Source organism: Bombus bifarius, unplaced genomic scaffold (assembly GCF_011952205.1).
Source record: "Bombus bifarius isolate JDL3187 unplaced genomic scaffold, Bbif_JDL3187 scf7180000007966, whole genome shotgun sequence".
Classification (NCBI taxonomy): Eukaryota; Metazoa; Arthropoda; class Insecta; order Hymenoptera; family Apidae; genus Bombus; species Bombus bifarius.
Window position 1 is genome coordinate 5,110,827 of NW_022884352.1, and position 23,237 is coordinate 5,134,063.

The 23,237-nt window shown below is 38.8% G+C and overlaps 1 protein-coding gene across 3 annotated transcripts in view; it reads right to left on the minus strand.

The window, feature by feature from the left end:
* Positions 1 to 12: 12 nt before the first annotated feature.
* LOC117210888 (zinc finger protein rotund-like) overlaps positions 13 to 23,237 on the minus strand; it is a 242,810-nt gene continuing 219,585 nt past the window's right edge. For all 3 annotated transcript variants that reach the window (XM_033454511.1, XM_033454425.1, XM_033454345.1), the window contains exon 6: positions 13 to 1,964. In XM_033454511.1, the coding sequence (XP_033310402.1) occupies positions 816 to 1,964 (1,149 nt within the window). In that variant the 3' untranslated portion in view covers positions 13 to 815. The remainder of the gene's footprint in view (positions 1,965 to 23,237) is intronic.

The window sequence follows — 23,237 nt, forward strand, 5'->3', positions numbered from 1 at the left end:
TTTTCGACAAGATTAATGTTCCTCGATGGAAATAACGGTAGGGTATTTCTCTTTTGATCGAGTCGTCGATCTTTCGCTGTTTAGATACGTTTGCGATCGTTTTCATTAACAGTTCCAGGTTGTTATTTGATGAAATAAATTCGTTTAAGATTGTACAAGAAAATGAAGAATTTTTTCCTTTAAGTTATCTGATCTTCCAAATATAGAATATTCTATACATTATTCGTTATTTTCAATTATTCAGATTTACGTAAATGGGTCTGTTTTCCATAGTTCTCATTAACTAACGAAAGAGATCGTTTAAAGAGTAAACAAAACGCAGTATTTCTTTTTTAAATAGGTTTCTCATCTTCGAGATATATATTCATGTATATTTATGCTTATACGTGTAAGCGATTCCTGTTAAACCAAAATGTATAAAAATATACAATTGTTGTTTTACAAACTGACTATTATCGCACAGCGAATAACTACACCCAGCACCATCCTAAATAAAGACAGGAACCCTACACAAAATCACTCTTGATCAGGCTGCATGCACACACCGCAAACAGTTTTCAGAATGTCCCATAGAAATTAAATGCTAAAAGAAGTATAAGGGCGAAACGTAGGAGCAGCGAATGTTCGATAGGCGTTTCCCTTCCGAACAAACTCATAACGCAATGTAAAATATCATACAAACATCCTGGACCCTGTAAAGATCGCGGGAAAAATAGGACATAAGGATGAGGTACAGGTATAGACGAAGAAGAAGAAAAGAAATCGAGGAGAAGTAGCAAATAGTTTTTGTTCCTAATCTCCGCGACCAGCCGGAGTTACTGTTTCTCCTTGAGTCCACCGAGGAGAGCGTGGCTCTCCATTGTCGCGCTTAGGTTGCTCAGATTGCTCAGGTTCCCTAGGTTTCCCAAGTTCCCGAGATTTCCAAGGTTGGGTTGGTGCGCGTAGTTCCTAATTTGATGGAGGCTGATCAACTGGTTCGGGAAGGAGGTCGCGTTCTGGTTGCTGGTCGTGCCCGACGTGACCCCAGACGAGGATGACGCCGGCGAGGATTTCTGCGTTGTGTTGAAGGCCTCGTAGAGGTACGGCCTGGAGGCTGGATGATGGCTGCCAGGGTAGTGCAAATGGTTCAGTGGATTCAGCGGATGTTGCATGGAGGAGATGGAATTTATCGAGATCGACGAGATCGGCGTAAATGCCGAGCTACTGTTTGGGTGATGGTTGGCGCCCGGTTGAGGGGTCTGTTGCCTCGAATCGTTCTCGATGGACTCGCCACGGTGTCCGTGGCCAGGTAATAGCATCTCCGGGTTCTGATTTTGATGGTAGTCGGTGTGGTGATGAGGCAGCCGGTCGTGTAGATCGCTGATCACCGAATCTGGGCTGACTTTCGGCCAATAGTGGTCTTGATGATGAGCCGCCATTGCGTGGATCGACGGCCTGAGCCCCGTACCGATTATCGGTGGTCTCTTGTCCGTCCTCTCCGCATGTTTCTGCATGTGCTTCGCCAGATAGGTCTCCTGGGTGTAACTCTTGCCGCAGTACTGGCAGATGTGCGTTTTAAGGTGCTTCGACTCCTTGTGCTTCGGTATGTGCTCGAGCAGGCTGGGCTCATCGGAGAAGCACTTGTAGCAGGAGTTACACTTGTACGGTTTGTCGGTCTGATGGCAGCGGGAGTGGCTCTGTAGGTTGCTCAGCTGGCTGAACGCCTTCGTGCAGCCTGGATGCCGGCACTTGTACGGTTTGTCACCGGTGTGCGTGCGGATGTGCTGCTGTAGGTGGCTCAGTTGGGTGAACTTCCGCTGGCAAATCTCGCAGCGGTACGGCTTGATGCCCAGGTGGATCCTGGTGTGCTGGGACAGGTACGAGGAGTTCGCAAACGCCTTCGAGCACTGGGTACATTTGTACGGCTTCGCCTCGCGCATGTGGATCTGCGTATGGAGCTGCAGGTCTGCCTTGCTACCGAAGATCTGCAAGTCACAAATAAATTCCAGTTTAGGTTAACTTATTATCCTAAATTTTAAGAAGGTTTGGAAAATATACGGTAGTTGTAAAGAGTATTTGCACATATTCTTATTTTCTACTTATAAAGCGTTTTATTTAGCATTTAAATGATACGAAGTTTCATATAGTTGGACTTAATTAATTAGTATATAAATACTGTAATAAATACGACAGTATATAAATATCTTTTTCTGCTACTCTAAATATAAAAGTAAAAATAGACATTGGAAGATTGAACACATTTACAGTAGGACGCATAAGTATTCATCGATCTATTCGATTTTTTCAACCAGTTATAATATCACATACAATTACGTATTTCTACAAATGTTCCTCTTAAAGGCTAAATGTGAATGTGAAAGAGAAACTATAATATACAAAGCTTCATTTGGTGGAAAAACCTAATAGGCCTAATTAAAATTCATTTATCCCATGAATCGTCGACAGAACCGGAAGCTCCATTCAACATCAAAGAGTTAAAGTCTACCGCTGGAGCTACAGAAATCTTGAACATATTTACGTAGTGGACATAAAATTCTATTTTATAGGAACGTAAACGGGAAAATGTAACATACAAAGTTGCATTTAATTGAAAATTCTAATGGAACCAATTAAAACCCACCTAATCTAATCAGTCAACGATAGAACTGGAAACACTTTGAGCACCAGCTCAAAGTCTACCGCTGGAACTTCGGAACTGCATTGAAAAAAGTTATATCCTCAGAAACGTGTAACGGCGGTAGCCTTTTTCGCGGCGTCTATTGCGCCGCGATTAACCGAATAATGAAAGAGAGCCGATCTACAGGTGAAGGGGTTCCATCGTCGTCTGGACAGTCCGGTCTCCTTCCATCCGTGTGGCCGGTCGTTCTGCTTCCTCCTCCTCTCTCTTGGAGACGGCGCATTAGTCGAGAGCCGCGGTATATTTATAAATAAATAAATGTAAACGAGGACTGGCAGTAGCCACAGCATACGTGTAAACCGGGGAGAGGATGACCTTGTCTATCATGGCCTAGCCTCCAGGCATACCTGACTGACTGGCTTTAGCTACCGCATAGAGATATCTCTCTTTCTCCCTCTTTTTCTCTCTTAATTCCCCACTTCCATGTCTTCTTATTTCATCTCTGTCCGTCTTTTGCCTTCCTCTCCGCCCCTTTTTGTTCCTGCCCCTCTCGGTGTATCTCGGCTCCTCTTTGTACGGTAGTTCGTTCGTCGGTAGCCTTAAATACCTCTTCTTTTTTTCTTCTTTCTCTTGTTTCTTCTTTTTATTCCTCTCTCGTTCCCCCTTCTTCATCATGCAGGATAGCGAAGGAAAAGAGCAACGTCGCTCATTACCGCTCCTCCTGATTCCTGTCGGTATCAATATTGACTCGGCCGGTGTTCTAATTTGTCCGATCTAATTGATACCCAGAGAAGGAAACGGATTCCAAGCCGGTGTTTCTCGCGTGGAAACAAAGTCGCGCGGCTTCCGGTCATTCCACGAACCATCGCGGCTCGCAATTTTTGTTCGGACCGGTTTCCACCGGCGTTCAGACTACCGAATCCTCATTAGACTCTACTGTCTCATTCTTTCATTCCCTAATATCGCTCCGCATTCCTAATTTTTATTTCTGCTCGACTAGAGATCATTGGTATGCGATGCTGAACGCCATCGAATCTTCATTACACTCTTGTCCCCGCAATTTTGTTCATTCTTTCGACGCCTCTAAATTCCATTTTTCATAGTGATTAAAAATTATTTATTTGCAAATCTCGCGTTTCGCGATGGATTTCTTCATCGTGTATCGATAAAGCAAGAATCATTGAGAATATACTGCACGAAGTAAAGGAGAGAAAGCTTCAGGATAATAAGCAATTTCGCTTTTTAATAGCAATTAAAGATTATTCGCGTTTTGATGAATTTTTTCATGTCTTTTTCTTACGTGACGTATCGATACATCGAAGATCATTGAGATTAAGAGGGACACGGAAGAAAAGATAGAAAGCAACAAGTAATTTACTCGGGTCACGAGATTCCATCCTGAAGTTACGACGATGCGTGTTTGAAACTTCTTGGAAGTCGAGCGGTGCTATGTGAACGATCAGGGGACGGAGGGTATCGCACCAGGACGACGCGAAGAATCGTGGAAACTATCCTGGACACGCGAGGAACGGCGTAGAGGCGGTCAGTTTCCTGGCTGATCGCGGATCGCTCGAGATTGTTACGTAAAACGACGGATTCCTTTCTCGGATCACTTTGTGCCACGCCCCGGGATCACAGCTACGATCCGTGGCCTTCCGAGGATCATACTGATCTGTCCATGTCGATGCTCTTGCTTAATAATCGCGTTTAATCATTCAGAGACACGCAATCAACTTTTCTGGATTCGATAAGTTAAACTTGAGCGGTGGATAAACTGGAAACGTTCCTTTGAAGGCACTGAGTCGATCTTTTACTTAATTTGGTCGACGATGATGTTACACTTTGATTGATATATAGTAAGAATATGTGAATTTCCAACTCCGAAATTTTGAACAATTTGTAGCAGAACTATGTACGTATGAATTTAAGATTAGGTTAACTACATGACTCATTGATGTACAAATTGATTTTAGTAATAGCTGCTGGAATTAATAGTGTTGGTTTCTCGAACCATTTTGAAGACCCTTCTCCATCTGATACGCAGTTTGAAGAAGTTTCACAATGTTTGAGAATTACGACCGCCAATTTTGTTATTGCACAATAGCTATTAAAAATCAATTTTATCGTGTTGTAACATGCTATCGTACATAACTGTAATGGTAATAAAGAGAAGAGTCCGTAAATTTGACGAAGTTTGCAACAACCAATGCCATTTTTGTGGTTGCTTGAATTTCAAAAATCAATTTGATGACGACATGATAACTGTAACGTGTAACAGAATAACTGTAACAAAGAGTAAGATGGTGGAAAATTCTTTCATCCATAATTCTGCAAATAATACACATCCTGTAAAATGAAAAAAGCAAGTTTAAAAAATAAGCAAGTTTCTGAGTACTTTTGAGCCGTACCATATATTTTAGGTGTAGATCTGTTCTTTTATGATTTACCTGCTAGATCCATGTTATTTGATTTCCTTACAGAATTTCCTATATCTTCGATTTCATTTTGCAACATCACGCTTCTATTTTACATGTTTTATGATAATTCTTAGATAATACGCCTGCTCGTTAGTTCTTGTTTAACTCAAACAGTTCGATCTTGGTAACTTCAATGGTTCTCGCTCGAAGTTTGTCAGAAAATCATCGCCCAGTTTCTTGAGATAAAAACGTCATCTTGTTTCCAAGAGTCGTCTTCGAAAGAATCCTGGTCGCGAATTAGGTCAAACTTGTCACCGAAAAGAAACTTGAGCAGATTATCCTGCAAGTCAGTCGCAACATCGTCCAGCAAAAGTGTCAGAGCAGCCTCCAGGCGGGAAGCTTGTTTTCGTGGATTGAACCGTTACAAATTTTTATAACCGTTATGATAATAATTTATATCCAATCGAACGGACCAAGAGAACCAATCGATTAGTGTTGTTGTACCTAAGCTTCTACTTCCCGAAGTTTTCGATCGGAAATTTAACCTTCAAGCTACGATATTCTATGTATAATGAAATAGAATGTTCGATATAGGATTCGATTTTTAGTTCACATGTTATGCAAATGTATTTCTGTTCGCTGTGATAAATATGGAAGCATCGAAATGAATATTACTATTTCTTTCACTACTGTTATTTTTAAATTTGGCTCAATGTCGTGTGTGCTAATTAAAATTTGTCTCGTGCTTGTTGAATTCGTTTTAATATTCTTAAAAAATTTAATGTGATCTGGAGGATATATACATTACGAAAAGATAGAGTTTTCGGAATGCTTATTACTATCATCTATCGTCTACTTAATTTATATATTTAATTCAGATGTGATAATAGCTTCATGATATTATTACGAACGGTTGAAAAACAGCGCGACACGTTAGAATAAATGCAAATCTGTTTTTCTCGTTTCTCTCGCATATTTCAAGAATAGTATTAGAGGATAATTACAATAGTGCGAAGATTAAAGCAATAGCCGACCTCGATTCGAATCCATAACTTTAATTCAAACCCAGTTTACTTCGTTCGACGCATAATTGCTCACAACTAGACTACAGATTTTTATGCGTTTATGATGACGAATGTATAAATTATCCGAAGTGGAGTACTCGCCATAATTTTTTAGTAAATGAGATAAATTACCAGATGGATTTAATTTCTGAAATTCGTTTTATAAAGATATGTGAACTGTGATCAAAATCCGCAGTCTACTCATAATTTGTTTCCATCATCGATGATAATATTCGTCACAGAGGTGAACGTTATCGAAAAATTCCTTAAAAATTCCTCAGTAATTCGAAAGATTCCTGGTCCAAAGAATCAATGCTTCTATCCTTTACATCATTCAATAAAATTTCGTTTATATAATTTTCTTTGATCGGCAGCGAACGGTGCGAATCTCGGAACGAGCGAAGCGTAACGAACGAATGCGCGAGATCCATTTGATAATCTCATGTGCGTGAACGGAGACTTAAGGAAACGCTTCCAATATACGCAATACTCTAACACGAAACTGAGCGTGAATCATTCTATTAAGATCTGGTTTATGAGAAAATCAAATTTGCAAGTTTGTCGAATACGCGTGTACGCTATTAAACCATATTTTCTCGAAAACGAGTCTTTCAGCGTAAAAATTTTATTCTACATTTTCGTCTTATTTCCTCGTGTAGAATGATCTCCTATCGATTATCTAATCCTATCTGGTAGAGGTTAAATAAATTCCCACATACATTGCCAGTTCTCAAACTGGATTTTCTTGAAAACAAACACCAACGTAATTTCGATATTACTATTATATATTCATCTTACTTTGAACCATAGAATCTCGCTGATTTTAATCGAACCAAGAATTTAGAACCATAGTGTATATGGTATCTAAATGAGACTCTTTTGAGGAATACACGTAGACGTGTAGTAGTTTTTTTTTAGTCATGGATAAACCAAAGGCCAACAGGATGTAAGGTACAGGGAAAATACGATTACAGAAATACGGGGCAGGCAGGCTGATGAGGTCGTGGAATTACAGGATTGCAGGAGAAAGATAAAAATATGGGTGCTAGGGTGGAGAGCAAGAGAGGCTTATTGGAAGAAGAACAGCGCAGAGATGAAGGGCTCAGGGATGCACCGCCGTAGGGCAAAGTAAAATAGACTTCAGAGGTGGACGGCTGTTTCATAAACCATGGAAGCTACTTTCCAGTTTGGTTCGCTTGTAGAATGTAGAATATCATTTCCTAACGATACGTGCGTGTTCATTCGTTCTCATTAGGCTACTTCGATTAAGTATAATCATTGGATCGTGGATTTTTATACAAATTCATATTTTTATGAATACAACCAAAGAAATGAAACCTGAATAAAAATCTGTTTCGCTCTAAATATTTAAAACCTTTATATTTATAATATTTGTATCAACCTTTGTAGCCGTATAAAAGTGCTATTAAATGAGACGAAATTTAATCACTACTTGAACTTAATGAATTAGTATTTATATAAACGCTATAAAAAATACAATGCTATACAAATACATTTTGTATATTTTCCTACGTATTAAAGATTATTAATTCTAACGCCGAGTAAGGTGTTGGAACAGAATCAAGAGAACTGATATTGAATCTCGTAACATCTTGTAAAATAATTGTTGCACCTCGAGGGGACCTCCATATGGCCATCTGTAACTATTCCTATATCTTGTGCAACAGAAAGTTGCATAAACCTTGGTAGGAAAATGAGAATGCAGATCGGAATATAGATCGTTAAAACAAACAGCGTAATCGCTCGATATCGTTGTTTGTAATTGAACAAATCTTTCGAATGTACATCGAAACGAGATTCGTATATAAATCAGCACTACTTAGAAAACTGATTATTGATCAAACCGAAGCAAGCGAAAGAACACAAGGGTTGACTTAACAGAACCGACGTTGCGTTCAGGTAGAACAGAACCAGAAGCATGCAACCTTCCCTGCATCACGAACCTCCTTTAATCAAGCCAATCTAACCACCGATAACGCGAACCAAGAAAACGGTCCTAGTATCGATTCTATGAAGTCCCGGGTTGGAGACTTTATTAGTCCTTTCAGCATAGATACATTTCCATAAATGCAATAAATTTAAACACAATATCGTTATCGAAACAAATCCTATCGTAACTGTACCTATTTTCGAGGTACAAGCTTCTAGATCATATATAATATATAATGTATAATACCATAGCTCATATGATTATTTCATTTGAAACAATGAAATGTAAAAGGTACAAACAGGTACTCGATATTATAATAATGATCTCATGAATTTGATAGAACAAAATCCTTTTATTCAGCTCAAATGTTACCCCTAATCTTACTCTAAGAGTCTCAGAAACCAAATTGATCAACTCTACTCTTTCTCCATCTCTCAATTTTATTACATAAGTGGACGGTTAGTGTTTACTTCTCGAGAAACAAATGACTTAGGCACTTTCTTCGAAATGTTCTTCCTCGAATAATGTCAGTGCTTCTACAAAATTCATTTATTGCAAGAAGTTGATATAAACAATAGTAAGTTCTAAGATAAATTAAAAAAGAAACACTATTTATAAACAGGATCAGTTTTCTGTACTTTTCAATTTATGGAGTTGATCAAAGTAGCTTGTGAACGGCGAACGTAACGATTGCTCGAGAACAGAATCGACGATAGCCGTGTTTCACGAGATTTTCTTTCCGTCTATAAAACGTGAAACAGGCAAGTATCTAAAGGATTAAATATAGAAAGAAATTCCAAAGAAAAGAAGTAAGAAAAAATATCTGGAATACAGTATCCCGTTAGTCGGTTCGCGATCCTTGCGAGATCCTCCTTAATTCCCAAGTCGAAGAGATTCGACCTCGACTCAGCACCGTCTGCGATCCTTTTACTCGTGATTTATTCGGTGATCGTTGTTGCGTGCGTCTTCAACAGCTGACTTGCCACGTCCTTTAACGGCTTGGGACCAGTATTTTTTATTTCCTCCTTTCGAAACGCGTCCTTGCCGGTGTCAAGTTCGCACTCGGGCCCACGTAACGCGATCGTCTCTCTCTCACTTTGTCTTCTCTGTTACTCTTCCTCCTTTTGCGCCTCTCTCTTTTGTCTAAGGGGCCCAGTTGCGAGTCCCAGTCCACGATTAATCGAGAGGATTAAGGAATCGAGCAGGAAATTCAGCTCGAATCACGCGGAATGTCGATTAAAAACTGCTCAACGCGAGCGTTGATTACGCTCGAGCTTCGAAGAGGAAGAACAAAAGAAATGGCCCTTCACCCGGCTTCAGCAAATTGATTCGTTTGATGACGCTTCCTTTGTTAATGAAGATGGGAGTTTTGTGTTTCTCCGACGTCTCTTTCTCGGTTCTCTTGCTTTTTTTTTTATCTAGTTTCGAAGAGGTGCTTGAGAGTCTCTTTTTTTATTTGTTTGAACGATCGACAAGAACGAGTTTGGATTAAAAATAGCACGATGATCGCACGCCAAGTTTTTGGATAGATGCAATAAAAAAGGTCCTGTTTTTTAGAGTTTTAAATGACTTTTTGATGCGGTTTTTTTTGAAAAGGAAGGAATACTGTAACCATGGATATAGAGAAAAGTAATCGTAAACTAGCTAATTAACGCCGCTTCCACGGAACCGATGGAACTTTATTGCTGAACTAATTTCTTCCTTCATCGTCTTTTAACCCTCAAGACCTCGTCTTACTTTCGAGATACTCTTAATCCTCTGTTCTACTAAAAATCCTATTATTAACTATTTTACGTAAAAAAAAGCTATTTTTTACCTAATAAAACAGAAATTAAAGGGGGAACAAATATCAAATCGTTCTTGTTGGCAGAAAATTGAGAGAATTATTTAACTTGAGAGGAATTTTAACCGATGTAGACGTTGAAAAAAGGTATTGAAGACACATTCGTGCATAAAAAAAGAAACGTACGTAACAGCTGTTTCTCTTGTACGAAATATTTTTCTCGTGCGAATTATTACGTCGTCGAGGATGAGCGATTAGTGGATCCCAAGGCTCTTCTCGTAAATAATCACAGCCGACGTTCCGTTCGATGCAAATTACGCGCCACTGGCTTACAAATTGACACTTTTAATTGATAGGAGTCTTTGGACATGACCCTGAAAAGGCAACTTGAAATCACTCGACCGCACCTTTTTTGTTTCAACCTTCTCTAGAGACGATTCACTTTCAACGTGTAGTCAATAGAGAAAATAAGATCCTATCGTATCTCTTCTACTAAACTTTGCAGTGGAAAAGGAGTACTATGCGATCGACTAATTAGGGGTTTTTTAAATTTGAAATTTTATTCGACATATATAGATCTCAGGATCTCAGTGGAAAGGTAGAACATTGCGGAGGAACAGAATTACACATGAGTGTCATTCGATTGTATTGAATATTTGAGTAAGCAAGAGTAACTCGATGAGAGAGAAACATGAGGATTTTTCGTCATATTCAGATTACAAGAAAACATGGCGCATCTATGGAGCTTTATAACTGATCATTTTTCAGAGAATACTATTTAGTACATTCAGTGATTGTTGTTATAATTAATTAGTAATTTATCTGATTAATGTGCGTAACTTTTAACAATTGGACAGTTTTCGTAGTATGTCTTAATTCAAAGAATACTTGATACTCGTGGACTATTTTCTCAGTTTAATGTAACTTTGTTGCTCTTTATTTTTATCTTGTCTTGAGCCATGGACTCCCTTTGACCTCCGCCACGAATTTAAGGCTACGGCGTCCCTATATCTAGCTTGTTTCTCATAATTAGACCACGGATTTTTATATAATTTCATATTTTTATGAAGCGAAATAAAGATACGACGGTAATTTGTTTCATCTATTACAAATTTCTGACGACGAGTATACTATACTTTGAATATTTTATACATTTTTGAATATCATATTAATCGATTGTTACACCTTTAAATTGATCATAAACGCATAAAAATCCCCAGTCCACTTGTAATAAAAAATTACTTAAGCACGAAGTAGTACAATTTTCATGACATCCTGTACAAGAGTTTAATCAAGTCAGAATCTCTTGTTTGTTTCACGATGTCGAAAGAGCTTCTTTTAGGGCGATACGCAGAAGCCGAGATCGGTAGCCGCGTCGGAAATGAAAAATACTAATGACGAATTCCGAAATCGCGCGAGCGTGCGAGAAATTAACGCTTTTAATTGCGAAACGTCGGGCCCGGTGGCCTCGAGGCCGGTTCGGTGCTGTTACTTCTGTAATTCTCTGATTAATCGACCACGATTTACTTCTCGCGACGCTTAAGGAACCGAGAAAATCACGTTCGCGGTAATTTCTCGGGGATAGACTGTTCTTGATGACTGTTAGGGAGCTTGATCGATCGACTCAGGAAAGCGGGAATTTTTTTTCTCTCCTCCCGGTTTCTCCTTCTTCCCCCTTTTAACAGTTATTTCGTTCGAGAGACGAAGTTCAGTGGCAACGTTGATGTATGAACTAGAATTTGGTAAAACGACGTGAAATAATTGTGCAAGATGAAAACGCAGCAGAAGGATTCTTCGAGATTGGATTTTAAAGGGGCCTTGATCTTTTGTCACGTTTGTTGAACATTGCCCGAGATGGGCTTAATTTTATAACCGTGGTGCAATTAATTGTATAGAAATAAGTCGAAGGTGTCGATGTTCTCGAGATTCTCAAGTTTAGGATGCGCATGAATAATTTATGAGACGAATTTAAGAACCGTCTGGCAGAAAGTGTTCACAACAATTTACGAAAATTCCAACGCGTCCCTGAGAGGTTATACCGGACGAGTCATCGCTGAAATTTTCGGCAATCCTAGATAAGATATATACAAGCCGCGTGATAATTAACAAAATTCTTCGGTTTTACGTTACTAACGAAGTTACAGCCAATGAAATTCAATTTCTGAAATAAGAAACCCTTGGAGATTCGAAGGAAAGAATTACAGATCTCTTATTGCATAGAAACGTCATCCCTAAAAATTCTACGAGATCTATTGAAAAGATCCTCAAGACGAATTAATTCAAATCGGACTAAAGGTTTTTTTTCGTAACCCAAAAAATTCGTCATCACTAAAAATTTTACAAAATATACTGAGAAGGTTCGAATTTAACTAAAAATCTCGCGTTGCACTCGAAATCTATAATTATTGTATTATTACTATAAATTCACACCCAGAAATTTAACAAAATTTAATTAAAAAATATTCAAGCTAATTTCACTTGAGCAAAAATAGAAATCTTCTGTTATACTCAAAATCCATAATTATTACACTATAACTATAAATTTACCCTTAAAAGTTTCTAATAATTAATTTAAAAAGTATTCAAGTTGATATTATTTGAGTTTCCATATGAGAATCATGCAAAGTCTTGATTCAGCACTGAAAATGATTTAATCTTCGTATAATTTTCATTGTACGAGATCGTAGGTCGATCGTAGGAGAATCTCGGCGTTAAGATCCATCCACATCTCCGACTGGATCCTACGCGTAGCCTCGGGCCAAGACTCGTAAATTCAATTTAAATATTCGACCTTAATGACGGTGCTTGGAAAGAGCGAAAGAACATTCGGTAGTCGTCAGGGTCGCGAACCGAATAAAACAAAAAAAGAAGAATCGAATTTACCTACCACTCGATCTACCTTCAATTTCCCCCTCTTACGCTACAGACAAATTGAAAAAGAGAAGAAAAAGACGACGAAAAATCGAGTGACCTATAAAATTAAACAAATAAAAGACGCCACAGTAAAAACTGCTTTAAATACATATGCATATAGGAAATGCAACTATTAATTACAATATTAAAATCGTTCGATATCGAGAAACAATCAATTTCTTGCCTCTTCTCTGCTTATAGTTTTATTTTCGTTTTACTTTCGATCGTAACTGCTCAACCACACACCAAGACGTTTCTCGAGGTTTTAATTAGCGATAAAGGGTAGCAGGGAAAGCAGGAAATTGTTTATTACGATTAACGAGTGCCACCGAAACCGGAGTCACGAAGAGATTAATATCGATGTGCAATAAAACGGTGAAATTGATTCGATGGGATTATGTTACGGGTTAATCGGCGATCCTTCGTTTCACTTGCATCGGAGAAATTGTCCAGAGGACCGTGAATCGAACGCGCCAGACACAGGCATCCCCCATCGAACTTGCACGCTGAAATTGTCCCCTCGCGCGGTTACACGTCATGAACTCGCGAACGGTACGTTCGCGTGAACCATTCCGTTCTACGAAACTTTCCAACTTTTATACCCGAGCGAAATAACTGTTCGAGACCTAAATCGATCTCGTTCGAGTACGTTAAGCGAGACGACAAATTACACACGGCCAGACGAGGCTGGTTAATTGAGAAAAATTACCAGACAGCCGATAATCACTATCTTGCTCTCTAACATTCACGAAACCGTACGTAAACACGGATTATTCAATCCGGACGTTCGGTCGCCTTTGATAGCTAGCTTGTCCAGGAATACGTCAAGGGAAATATCAAAGAAAATTTACTTTGAATTGACTCAATTCGTCGAAAATCAAGATTATTGAGTATGAAAGTGTTTGAACACTTGACGTACTATATTTGTATAAATAAATTGTACAGTGGCTACAAAAGCTATCTGAACACCATTGTATTTGTTATAAATTTGCGAGAATTAATTAGGTACAAGTAAGTTTAATTTCTTATTACTTGGTACATAATATTTTCATATTATAACTATAAGAATGAAATATACAACATGGTAAGAAAAATTTTCATTGAAAAATAAGAGAACCTGCGAATACTTTTTGTGGTCACTATATGTATCACACGAAACTCTTCCAAATTTCACTGACATTAAAAGGGGACACGAAATCAGCCTGAAAATTGATACGAGAGTTACGAGTCATTTATTACAAACGTATACTTAAATTCACGTGATATCTTATAACTGCTATATCGTATATTGTCAGATCTGTTTCAAATTTTACCAATATAATCGTGTTCCATTACGACGTCAGTGTTACAAGATGTTACAAAATGTTTCGCATAACCCTTTCGTACAATACATTGATAAAAAAAAAAAAAGGATACTTATGTTCAAATACTTTCGCAAGTTGCTATATACCTGTGGTTGTTTCGCGATCTGCCTTCGAATCGAGTTCATGGAAACGAAATTGCAGTGGGTTTTCGATGGGGAATAGCCACGAGAATTCGGTGAAGCGATTTCCATCGTGGTCACCGAATTGGTACGGTTATTTAACGAATAACGCGATCTGCCATGCATCAATTTCCATCACAGAGAGATAGAGAAACACAAAAAGAGAGAGAGCAAGGGAAAGCATGCGGGGGTGAAAGTGATTCCGGCCGTTTGGAAACTGCGTCCAGCCCCGTGACAACCTGTTGATAGAAATTTTCGTGCGGTGAAACGTGTCACCGAGTCGGGCCACGCTCGACGCGCGATAATTGCATCGACGTCCGTTCCGTGTACACCAGCGGAAATTTTATTAGGTGAAGTAAAAAGTTCTGAGCGCTTTTTCGCTTTATTTCGACGATGAAATTAACATAGTCAAGATTATTCGATTTAGATTAAATATGCGCCGTTTTGTTCGATTACTTTTGTCCATTTTGAAGGCAATTTCATAATTCCGCGGTTGAAGAAGTCCTCGTCCCTATTGGTAAAAAACTTGACCAGCTCATTTTCACAAGCCTCTCTTGAGGCCAGTTTTGTACCATCAAGAAAATTTTGCAAAAACTTAAAAAGGTGATAATCGCTTGGTGCCAGGTCTGGACTGTACGGCGGATGCGATAGAACCTCCCAGCCAAGCTCTCGGAGCTTCTGACGCGTCGTTAAAGATGTGTGCGGCCTGGCGTTGTCTTGATGGAACACAACACCTTTCCTATTGGCCAATTCTGGCCGCTTCTGGTCGATCGCCTGCTTCAGTCTGGTCAGTTGTTGACAATAGAGGTCCGAATTAAGTGTTTGCCCCGATGGGAGCAGCTCATAATGGATGATTCCCTTCCAATCCCACCAAACACACAATAAAACCTTCTTGGCCGTTAATCCACGCTTGGCGATCGTTTGGGCCGGCCCACCGCGATTGGACCACGATCTTTTTCGGCTGTTGTTCTCGTATGTGACCCATTTTTCATCGCCAGTCACCATCCGCTTCAAAAATGGGTCGATTTCGTTACGTCTCAACAAAGAATCGCAGGCATCAATTCGGTCCAAAAGGTTCTTTTGCGTCAATTCATGTGGCACCCATACGTCGAGCTTCTTCTTGAGACCAGCCTTATGCAAATGGTTCCAAACGGTTTTCTGGCTAATCTTCAGTTCCTGGGCAATGGAATAAGTGCTCACATGCCGGTCCGACTCGACGATTTCCATGATTTTATCCACATTTTCGACGATTGGCCTACCAGAGCGTGCCTCATCTTCGACGTCCATATTACCAGAACGGAATCGTTGGAACCACCGCTTTGCTGTTGCATTCGATACTGTACTGGGTCCATAAACAGCACAAATTTTTTTGGCCGCCTGCTCCGCCTTTTCACCTTGGTCGTAGTGGTACTGAAGAATGTATCGAATTTTCTCTTTTTTTATCTCCATTTTCGAACGCTGTAACACACAACTGGCTTCACCGAACACAAAACTGACAAAGAACCTTTTTGATGCGTAATATCACCTTGAAATCGGTGTATACTATGACTCGATGCGATGTGCACATCGTGAGATATGGCTCACTAAAGACATCTAGCGAAAAACGCTCAGAACTTTTTACTTAACCTAATATTTGGAAACGGGCCGCTCGTTTCGAACTGACGCTTCAGTCTGTTATTCGTAACCGCGTTTCTCCTCCGCGATTCAATAAAACGCTGCCGATAGGAGGAATTTTATGTAATGGATCCTTTATTCCTCGCTCTCTTTTATAACCCTCTGACTCTCCAATTTTTATCTCGCCCGTTTTTACGAATAAAAGGACTTTCGAGGTTTTAAATAATTTTTAGGATAAAACTGAGGCGAGAAATTATGCATGTCATGCAGTTTAAGGAGCTTTTTAACGATAGAAAGATATAATTGAGAAGAAGGCAATGGTACCTGGATTTTTGAGATGTCAAATCGTTTTCAATTTTCTGCTGCTATTTAATTTTATTATCAGCTTCTATCTTATTTTAATTTTATTCAGAATCAAAGCGGTCAACTGTGATCTCTTTTTGTGACAAGCAAAGGAAACCTTTCTTTTCTAGAAGGTTTCTGTGTTTTCTATAATGAAGCTCGTCGACTGTATTCTCTGTATAAAATGTAAGTTAAAAAGTACAATTAAACTGCCTGAAATAAAGTAATCCAAGTCGAACGTAAATCGTTAACCAGTAGAAAGTCAAATAGCTATCAAATATCAAATAATTATTTCAACGCTACATATATTTAATACACATTGAACGAACATTTAAGACGAATGCCCAGAAGTAAATTATTGTCACATTAAACTGGGCACGGTATTATAAAAATGTTATTTATGGAAAATTGTTTGAAAAACAGTTTCGACGACCGATTTACTCAAACAGAATAATCAATTTTGCCCTGAAAGCAGAATGGACAAAGAGTCGGAAAGATTCGTGGTAACAAGAAGATAATGTCACAGCGGATTATTTAATAAACCTAAGGGAATATTTTTATTCCGCGGAATGCGATTCGCAATGAAAATGTAGAACGAAAAAACATGAAATTGTTCGTATCTTTCCACAGTATATAACAAGCTTTTTTTTCAGTAGAACGATTCCCTGGCATAATGAAAAAGTAGAGCAGCCACTGTAGTGCCATTAAATCGCTAATTTGAAACAACTCGTTTAACAAGGGACGGTTTCTGCGACAAAGGGGTAAACATTCGAGCTCTTCTACGTGCTGGAAATAAAAGTTTCGTGGATTATTATACCACGGTGGTAGAATATTTTTGCAAAGGCGCGTCGATCGATCATCTTGCCTCTTATTTCACGGACAAATTTCCGGCTTTCGTTGCGGAGGAAAAAAAGAATGTTTAAAGGAGGGGGAGAAGAAACGATGAAAAGAGGGCTCGAGAAATTGCCAAATGTTTCCTGCTCACGAAGAATCGACAGATTACTGGGATATATCTCGTTGGACGCACAATCCTCGAGAAATTCGAAAAGGCACTTATACGTGCCCTTTCAGGCCCTATAAGGGCCCCCTCGACCAAGGGACTCACGGCCATCCGTCATTCTCCAAGTTGACATGAAACTCGGCTTCCACGTAGAGAAAATATTTGTCGGCTGACTGAGGAATGATTCTTTATATGTGGCTTCTTTTTACGGCGACGTGATCTTTACAATACTGTGGATTATAGATATCATTCTCTTAAAAATTCTGATAAATGTAGAATTAAATCAGAATATTCTATCAACTCGCTTCGAACTAACTTCTTTCTCGATTTGTCAGGAATAGACTTAAATAAACGTTATCGATACCTCCCTAAGAAGTAAGAAATAATGATCAGGCGAACGAATTAATCAGTGTTTTAAACGGCTCTTTATGCAACGTTTTCCCACCTTTCGTTTCCGTAACGCTCGCGATTGTTTCGAGAAATATTTATTCCGGCTAAAGGGAGGCTGACTAAGCGGATTCCTGCGGCCAGAGGCACGATTTACCGGAACGGTATTGTGCAAGCCTCGTGTCTCGGTTGACAGGTTTTCAAACCATCGTGCTCTAGTCATTACCAGTTGTTAACGTTTCTCGAATGTCGTGGTAATGATACACGGCGATTCTACGCGAAACTGAAATCGAAACGGGTTTTAGAGCAGAGAGGGAGAGAGGGAAAGAGAGAGAGGGAGAGACAGAGAGAGAAAGAGAGAGGTAAAAGCGGAGCTCGCAGTTAATTATTCCTGGAATTATTAATTATCCCTTTGTGAACGACGAACGACGTCCCAGGTACCGTAATCGACGCTATTTTCTAGTAATTCGTGCGAATCCTATCCACAACGATTCGTTAATTTTTGTTACTGCAATGTTTTGTTATATAAAAAAGCTTAAGATTTTATTCTAAGATTCTCAATTGTGAATTGTGTAAAGATTTCAAACACGACAGAAATTCTCCTTAAAAACCTAAGAATAAATAATCGTATTGGATGTATCCTCAAATTTTCTGATCAATATCTTGATTAATTAATAAGAAACAGCTTGTTACTGCACTGCTTTCCTGTTGAAAAATTTGAATACTACATTCAGAATGTTAAAAATATAGAAACAATAAGACTGATATGGGCTGTACATGTGAACCCTTAATTCACGGCAAGTGTTACGCCTGACATCCACATGTGGGTTCACAGCCGTGAAAAGGGTACGTCTTCGAAGACATTTCTTCTCGCTTTCAGCGTAACAGCATCCTCTAAGAATCCTAAAACTAAATTACGAAGAGTATAAGGTTATTCTTCGACAGAAGCTTACGGCAAGATCGCAGACAAATTTTATTTTGTTCGTAAAAACCCGTACATTTTAAATACCAATACCAAAATATTTGTATGAATCACTAATTCATCAGACGATAATTCGAAAAATAACAGGAAAATGATAGTGACCGTACTTCAAGAATTCGTGTATGAATTTCTAATAAACAATGTTCTAGCCAGACACAGTGGAATTCTGATTATCGAAACTCATCAGGATTTTAGCTAAAAACGTAATAACTCCCTTATCTTCCAATCTGCCTTACAAATATCTAACCAAATATTCCATTAGTCCTGATTCCGATAAACAATCATTCCATTAATCGCCATTCTGCGAACGAAGATCCTACAACACACAGCATTAGAAAGATCAGGATCCTCCTCGCTCTTCGATATCAAACAGTCGCATCGCGCAAACAGAGAAATTCCCTCTGTAAACAGGGCATCAACGAGGCACGCAACCCTCTGTGCTTCATTCTACCCCCATGGCGGCAGCCACGAATTCCAACATCCTTGAACCTGGTGATTTCGAATTGTTGCCTGTTCTATGATCACCCTGGTACGATAAAACATCCCGATGAAAGGCCCACAAAGCGTCACCGCAGAATCACGAAACGATCTCTATTTACACTAGACTGCCTGGTATGGTTCTAACCCCTTTGGGTAAAGAAGAGAAAGAGATAGACACCTTTCAGCGTTTTCCGTGCACGTGGGTCCCAATGGGACCCAGATGACGCACTACGAAAGGGGTGAGCCCAAGAATGGGAAGAGAGAAGCACTTTTCTCCGGGATACACAATCGTATTACGCATAAATACGCATAAATCGTATGGAAAATCAAGTAGCCCTGGTTTGCGTGTGTACTCGATTATGTTCGCGCGAATGCAGCCTTACCGGGATGATGAAGATCCGGAGGGATGATGGCGATTATCATAACAGAGGAATCGCGTGTGTTGGTTTCTCTTTGCTCGTGTAATTGGACTTTAAGTACCAAGGAATTTTTCTTCTCTGATATTTCGTGAATTTTATTATTCCGTTCGTTTCAAGACAATATTTATGATTGTTCAGTGATGATTTAAGACCACTCATCATCGTAATATTTTATGTGTCGCTGCTGCTGTCGACTGCGGAATCTGTTAATCCTTAAAAGTCAAGGATTTTTAATGTCATTGAATTTTGGTAGCGTAATTGGATTTTAAGTACAGCGGGATTTTTCTTCGTTAATATCTTATGAATGTTATTATATTTATTACAGCGCAACGTTGGTTCTTCTGCAAAGATTCAGCTCTCTCTTTGCAATCTTTTTATTTGCTACAAAATTGAAGTTCACCGTAATTTTTATCCGCCGCTGGAATTCGCGTTTGGAATCTTTTAATAGTCTTTTAAAATCTTCGAATTTTCAATACAATCGAACTTTAATCACTTGATTGAATTTTAAGTAAGTTTTATAAATTTCATTATACTTGTTTCGAGAAATGAGAGATTTAAATGATCAACTAAGGTAATCATAACCACAGTAAGGTAATCCTTATGATATCTCGAGGATGAAACATATCTGCATTTATATTCGCAGAACAATGAATTTGTTTAAACATCTGATTATTCCTCGTAAGATTTCGATCGCCTCGTTATTCGGGTATCGATACTTTTTACTAAAACTTTTCCTTTTCCAACATAAAAATTAGTATCCAGGGATAAAACGTGTCGATCTTAAAATGCTAGGTGACTAGGCAGAAAAATCAAGCGGGCAAAGGTCCAATTATAAAAAAAACCACGCTTACGCAATATCGTGATCGGCAGAGAGTCGAGAAGCGGGTAGCGCGCGGTTTCGCACGCAATTTCTCGCAAGACGTCGAGAAGGCCGAGCCCTCTGGAACTGGTTCTTTTCTTTAATGGCGCACGATGACGATTATGATGCTAATGATAACGACGTCGACTGCGACGGCGCGGCGTACACCGAAAGGGTGAAGTGGAGAGTAAATAAAAAGAAGAGGACAAAAAGATCGAAAGAATCACCAGGGAGTAATTTTCGTTATCGATTATCCGGCGTTCTATTAAAATTACAAAGTAGGCAACGGTGACAATGTAAACCGCTTGCTATGAACGATGATGCTGAACATAAAGATCCGTCGATAACAGTCGAACCAGTAAAGAAACCGATGCCCTTACGATCGCGCAACAGGGCAATATTGTAGCGTTAATTAGAATGCCGGACTGGTAACTGGATCGAGAGGGGAAGGAAATCGTGAAATCGAGACGGAGCCATGATTTTTCAGATCCTTATCGCGCCATCGCCGGCATGAAAAAAGAAAGACTAATTGACTTTACAACTGGCTCTTTAACGAACGATTAAGTGCTTTGTGGAAACGCCAATAAATTTTGAAATTCTGACGAGGAAGCAGAGACCGGGAAACTTAATTATGGTTAATCGCATATTGTCCGGTTTGTTATATTAACATTTAATTATCGCCACATATATTTCAAAAGTGATACAACTGAAGCAAGTTTTTGTTTAAGGAAAAGCTATATATATTCGGACAGTTGTAAAAAATGATTTATATTAAATAGATTTTGGAATATAATGGTCAAATATTATTTTCGTAGTATTCCATTGCTAACTTTAAAAATCTGTCTTTGACGATTTCGATGTTCTAACACAGGTTTGAATTAATATCGAGTTGTGACACTTTTAAAACACACGTGGGATATTATAGTGAAATATACATTCTACCATAAATCTTCGTACACGTTATAAAAGGATCATTTTTGCAGTTTATTAATCATGTTCATCGGCAAGAGGAACTTGAGTCAGGTTACAGATTCCTAATTCTACGACTCTCTACGTGTCTATTTATATTCTAATATAACTTCTCTATTTTTATTTCCTTGTATACTTATTCATCTCTACCATTAAGACCAAGAAACTAGCAATCGCGTATCCTTGGCATGATAAATATATATATATATATATATTTCTAATTTTTCTTTTGGTTCTAATCTGAGCGTAGCTAAAGTACGAGTTACGGTGGTTGAAATAAAAGAAAAAGAGTGTGAATAAGGGTGAAAATACTAACCGAAACAAAGAAGAAGATAAGAAAAGACGAGGAATCTTCCGGCGCTGAATTCAAGGAGCACACCACGACAAAATTGTCGACGATTACAATAATGATAATAATAACGAGGACGATGATGACGATGAAGAGGATGATTCGATCTTTTTCCTTCTTCTGGCAATCTCGTCCCGGGGCTGTGCATACGGCAGCTGGTAGGTGCTCGAACGAGTATCCAGCTGATTCTTTATCTCCCCAATTATACAATCCTCTTTCTAATTGGCCATCCGTTCGACCACCCTAACGAAAAGCGAAACCCGACCTGGCTGATTCTTTTTCACACCGTCGAACAACTTCTCCTCGATTTCTTCTTCCTTCCTTCTAAATGCTTCGAGAAGAGGATAAAAGCCACCAGTTCGATTTTACGAGAGAGAAGATTAACCAGTTTCGAGCACTTAATTTGTTTATCGATGAATTTCTCTGAATCGTTTCTTCGTAAATGGGAGAATTTTTACACTCTTGATCAGCGTGAGATGATTCTAGAAAAAAGGAAAAATTCTGGAAAATTTACAATTAATATGTAAATATTGTAATATATATATTGCGATATATATTTCATATATGTTCAATATATATTATATACTATGATATTAATATTTCTATCTGACGATTGCGGGATTGATCCTTAAAAGTTAAGGGTAACATTAATGAAATTTAGAATGGAGCTAAATGGGGAAGATATTGTAACATATCTTGTAAAACGAAACGGTGCTAAATAAGACATTTCAATCGTACGTATATTTGATAATTGTGTGGTAGCAAATTTGTAGTACCTGCGATGAGTTTTTGATTTGCAATGATACAATAGGAAACAATAGTTTGGTGATAATAATTGAAGATCATTCCGGAGGGTAATACAGAATCTCAAAATTAAAGTTTGATAACAAGATACAATTATCTCATTCATTTTATAAAATATCCACTTACACACCAATGACAAACTTACCACTTTCTCAACTCGTTTCTCATAAAGAAGAAAACGAAGAAAGAAGAGAAAGGAGACGATAAGGAATCACTTTTCCTAACAATTAACCATGGCCGTAAAAAGGAATAAAGAAATAAATGAGGGAAGAAATCCTTTTGCTCTCAGATAATTAAAGAGCGATTAAAAAAAAAAAAAGGAAGAAGAAAGGAGGAAAGAAAAAAGGAAGCGAAGCACGCAACCCTCTCGCACGCAAATCACGTTTTTCCCCTCGTAGGCAACGATCCGCGTGGGTAGGTGTGAATCGGCCTTAAGCCCGCGAAACCGCCATTCATTAAACGCGGTGCTCGGCTGCTCTGTGTACTCTAGTCATTTATACGCGGCCTTCATAATTGAACATCGCATTAGAGCTGGCGATTTACAATTCGTCGAAAACTTCCTGGCAATTTATATTCCGCGCTTATGTCCTTAATCCGCGATCGTTTACGTGGGGAACGCGCGCACCGCAACAGTATGCGAATTAATTCGACGATGGTCGTTGCTGTACATCTGGAATCTGTATCCTGTCGTGCTTCACGAGCAGAGAAATTTTTGGTGCAGCTTGATTCGAGAAATTTATGATCGAATTTTTAGTTTGCGAAGTATCTTTGGTTGGATAAAAAGGTGTGGAAAGCAGGAAAGTG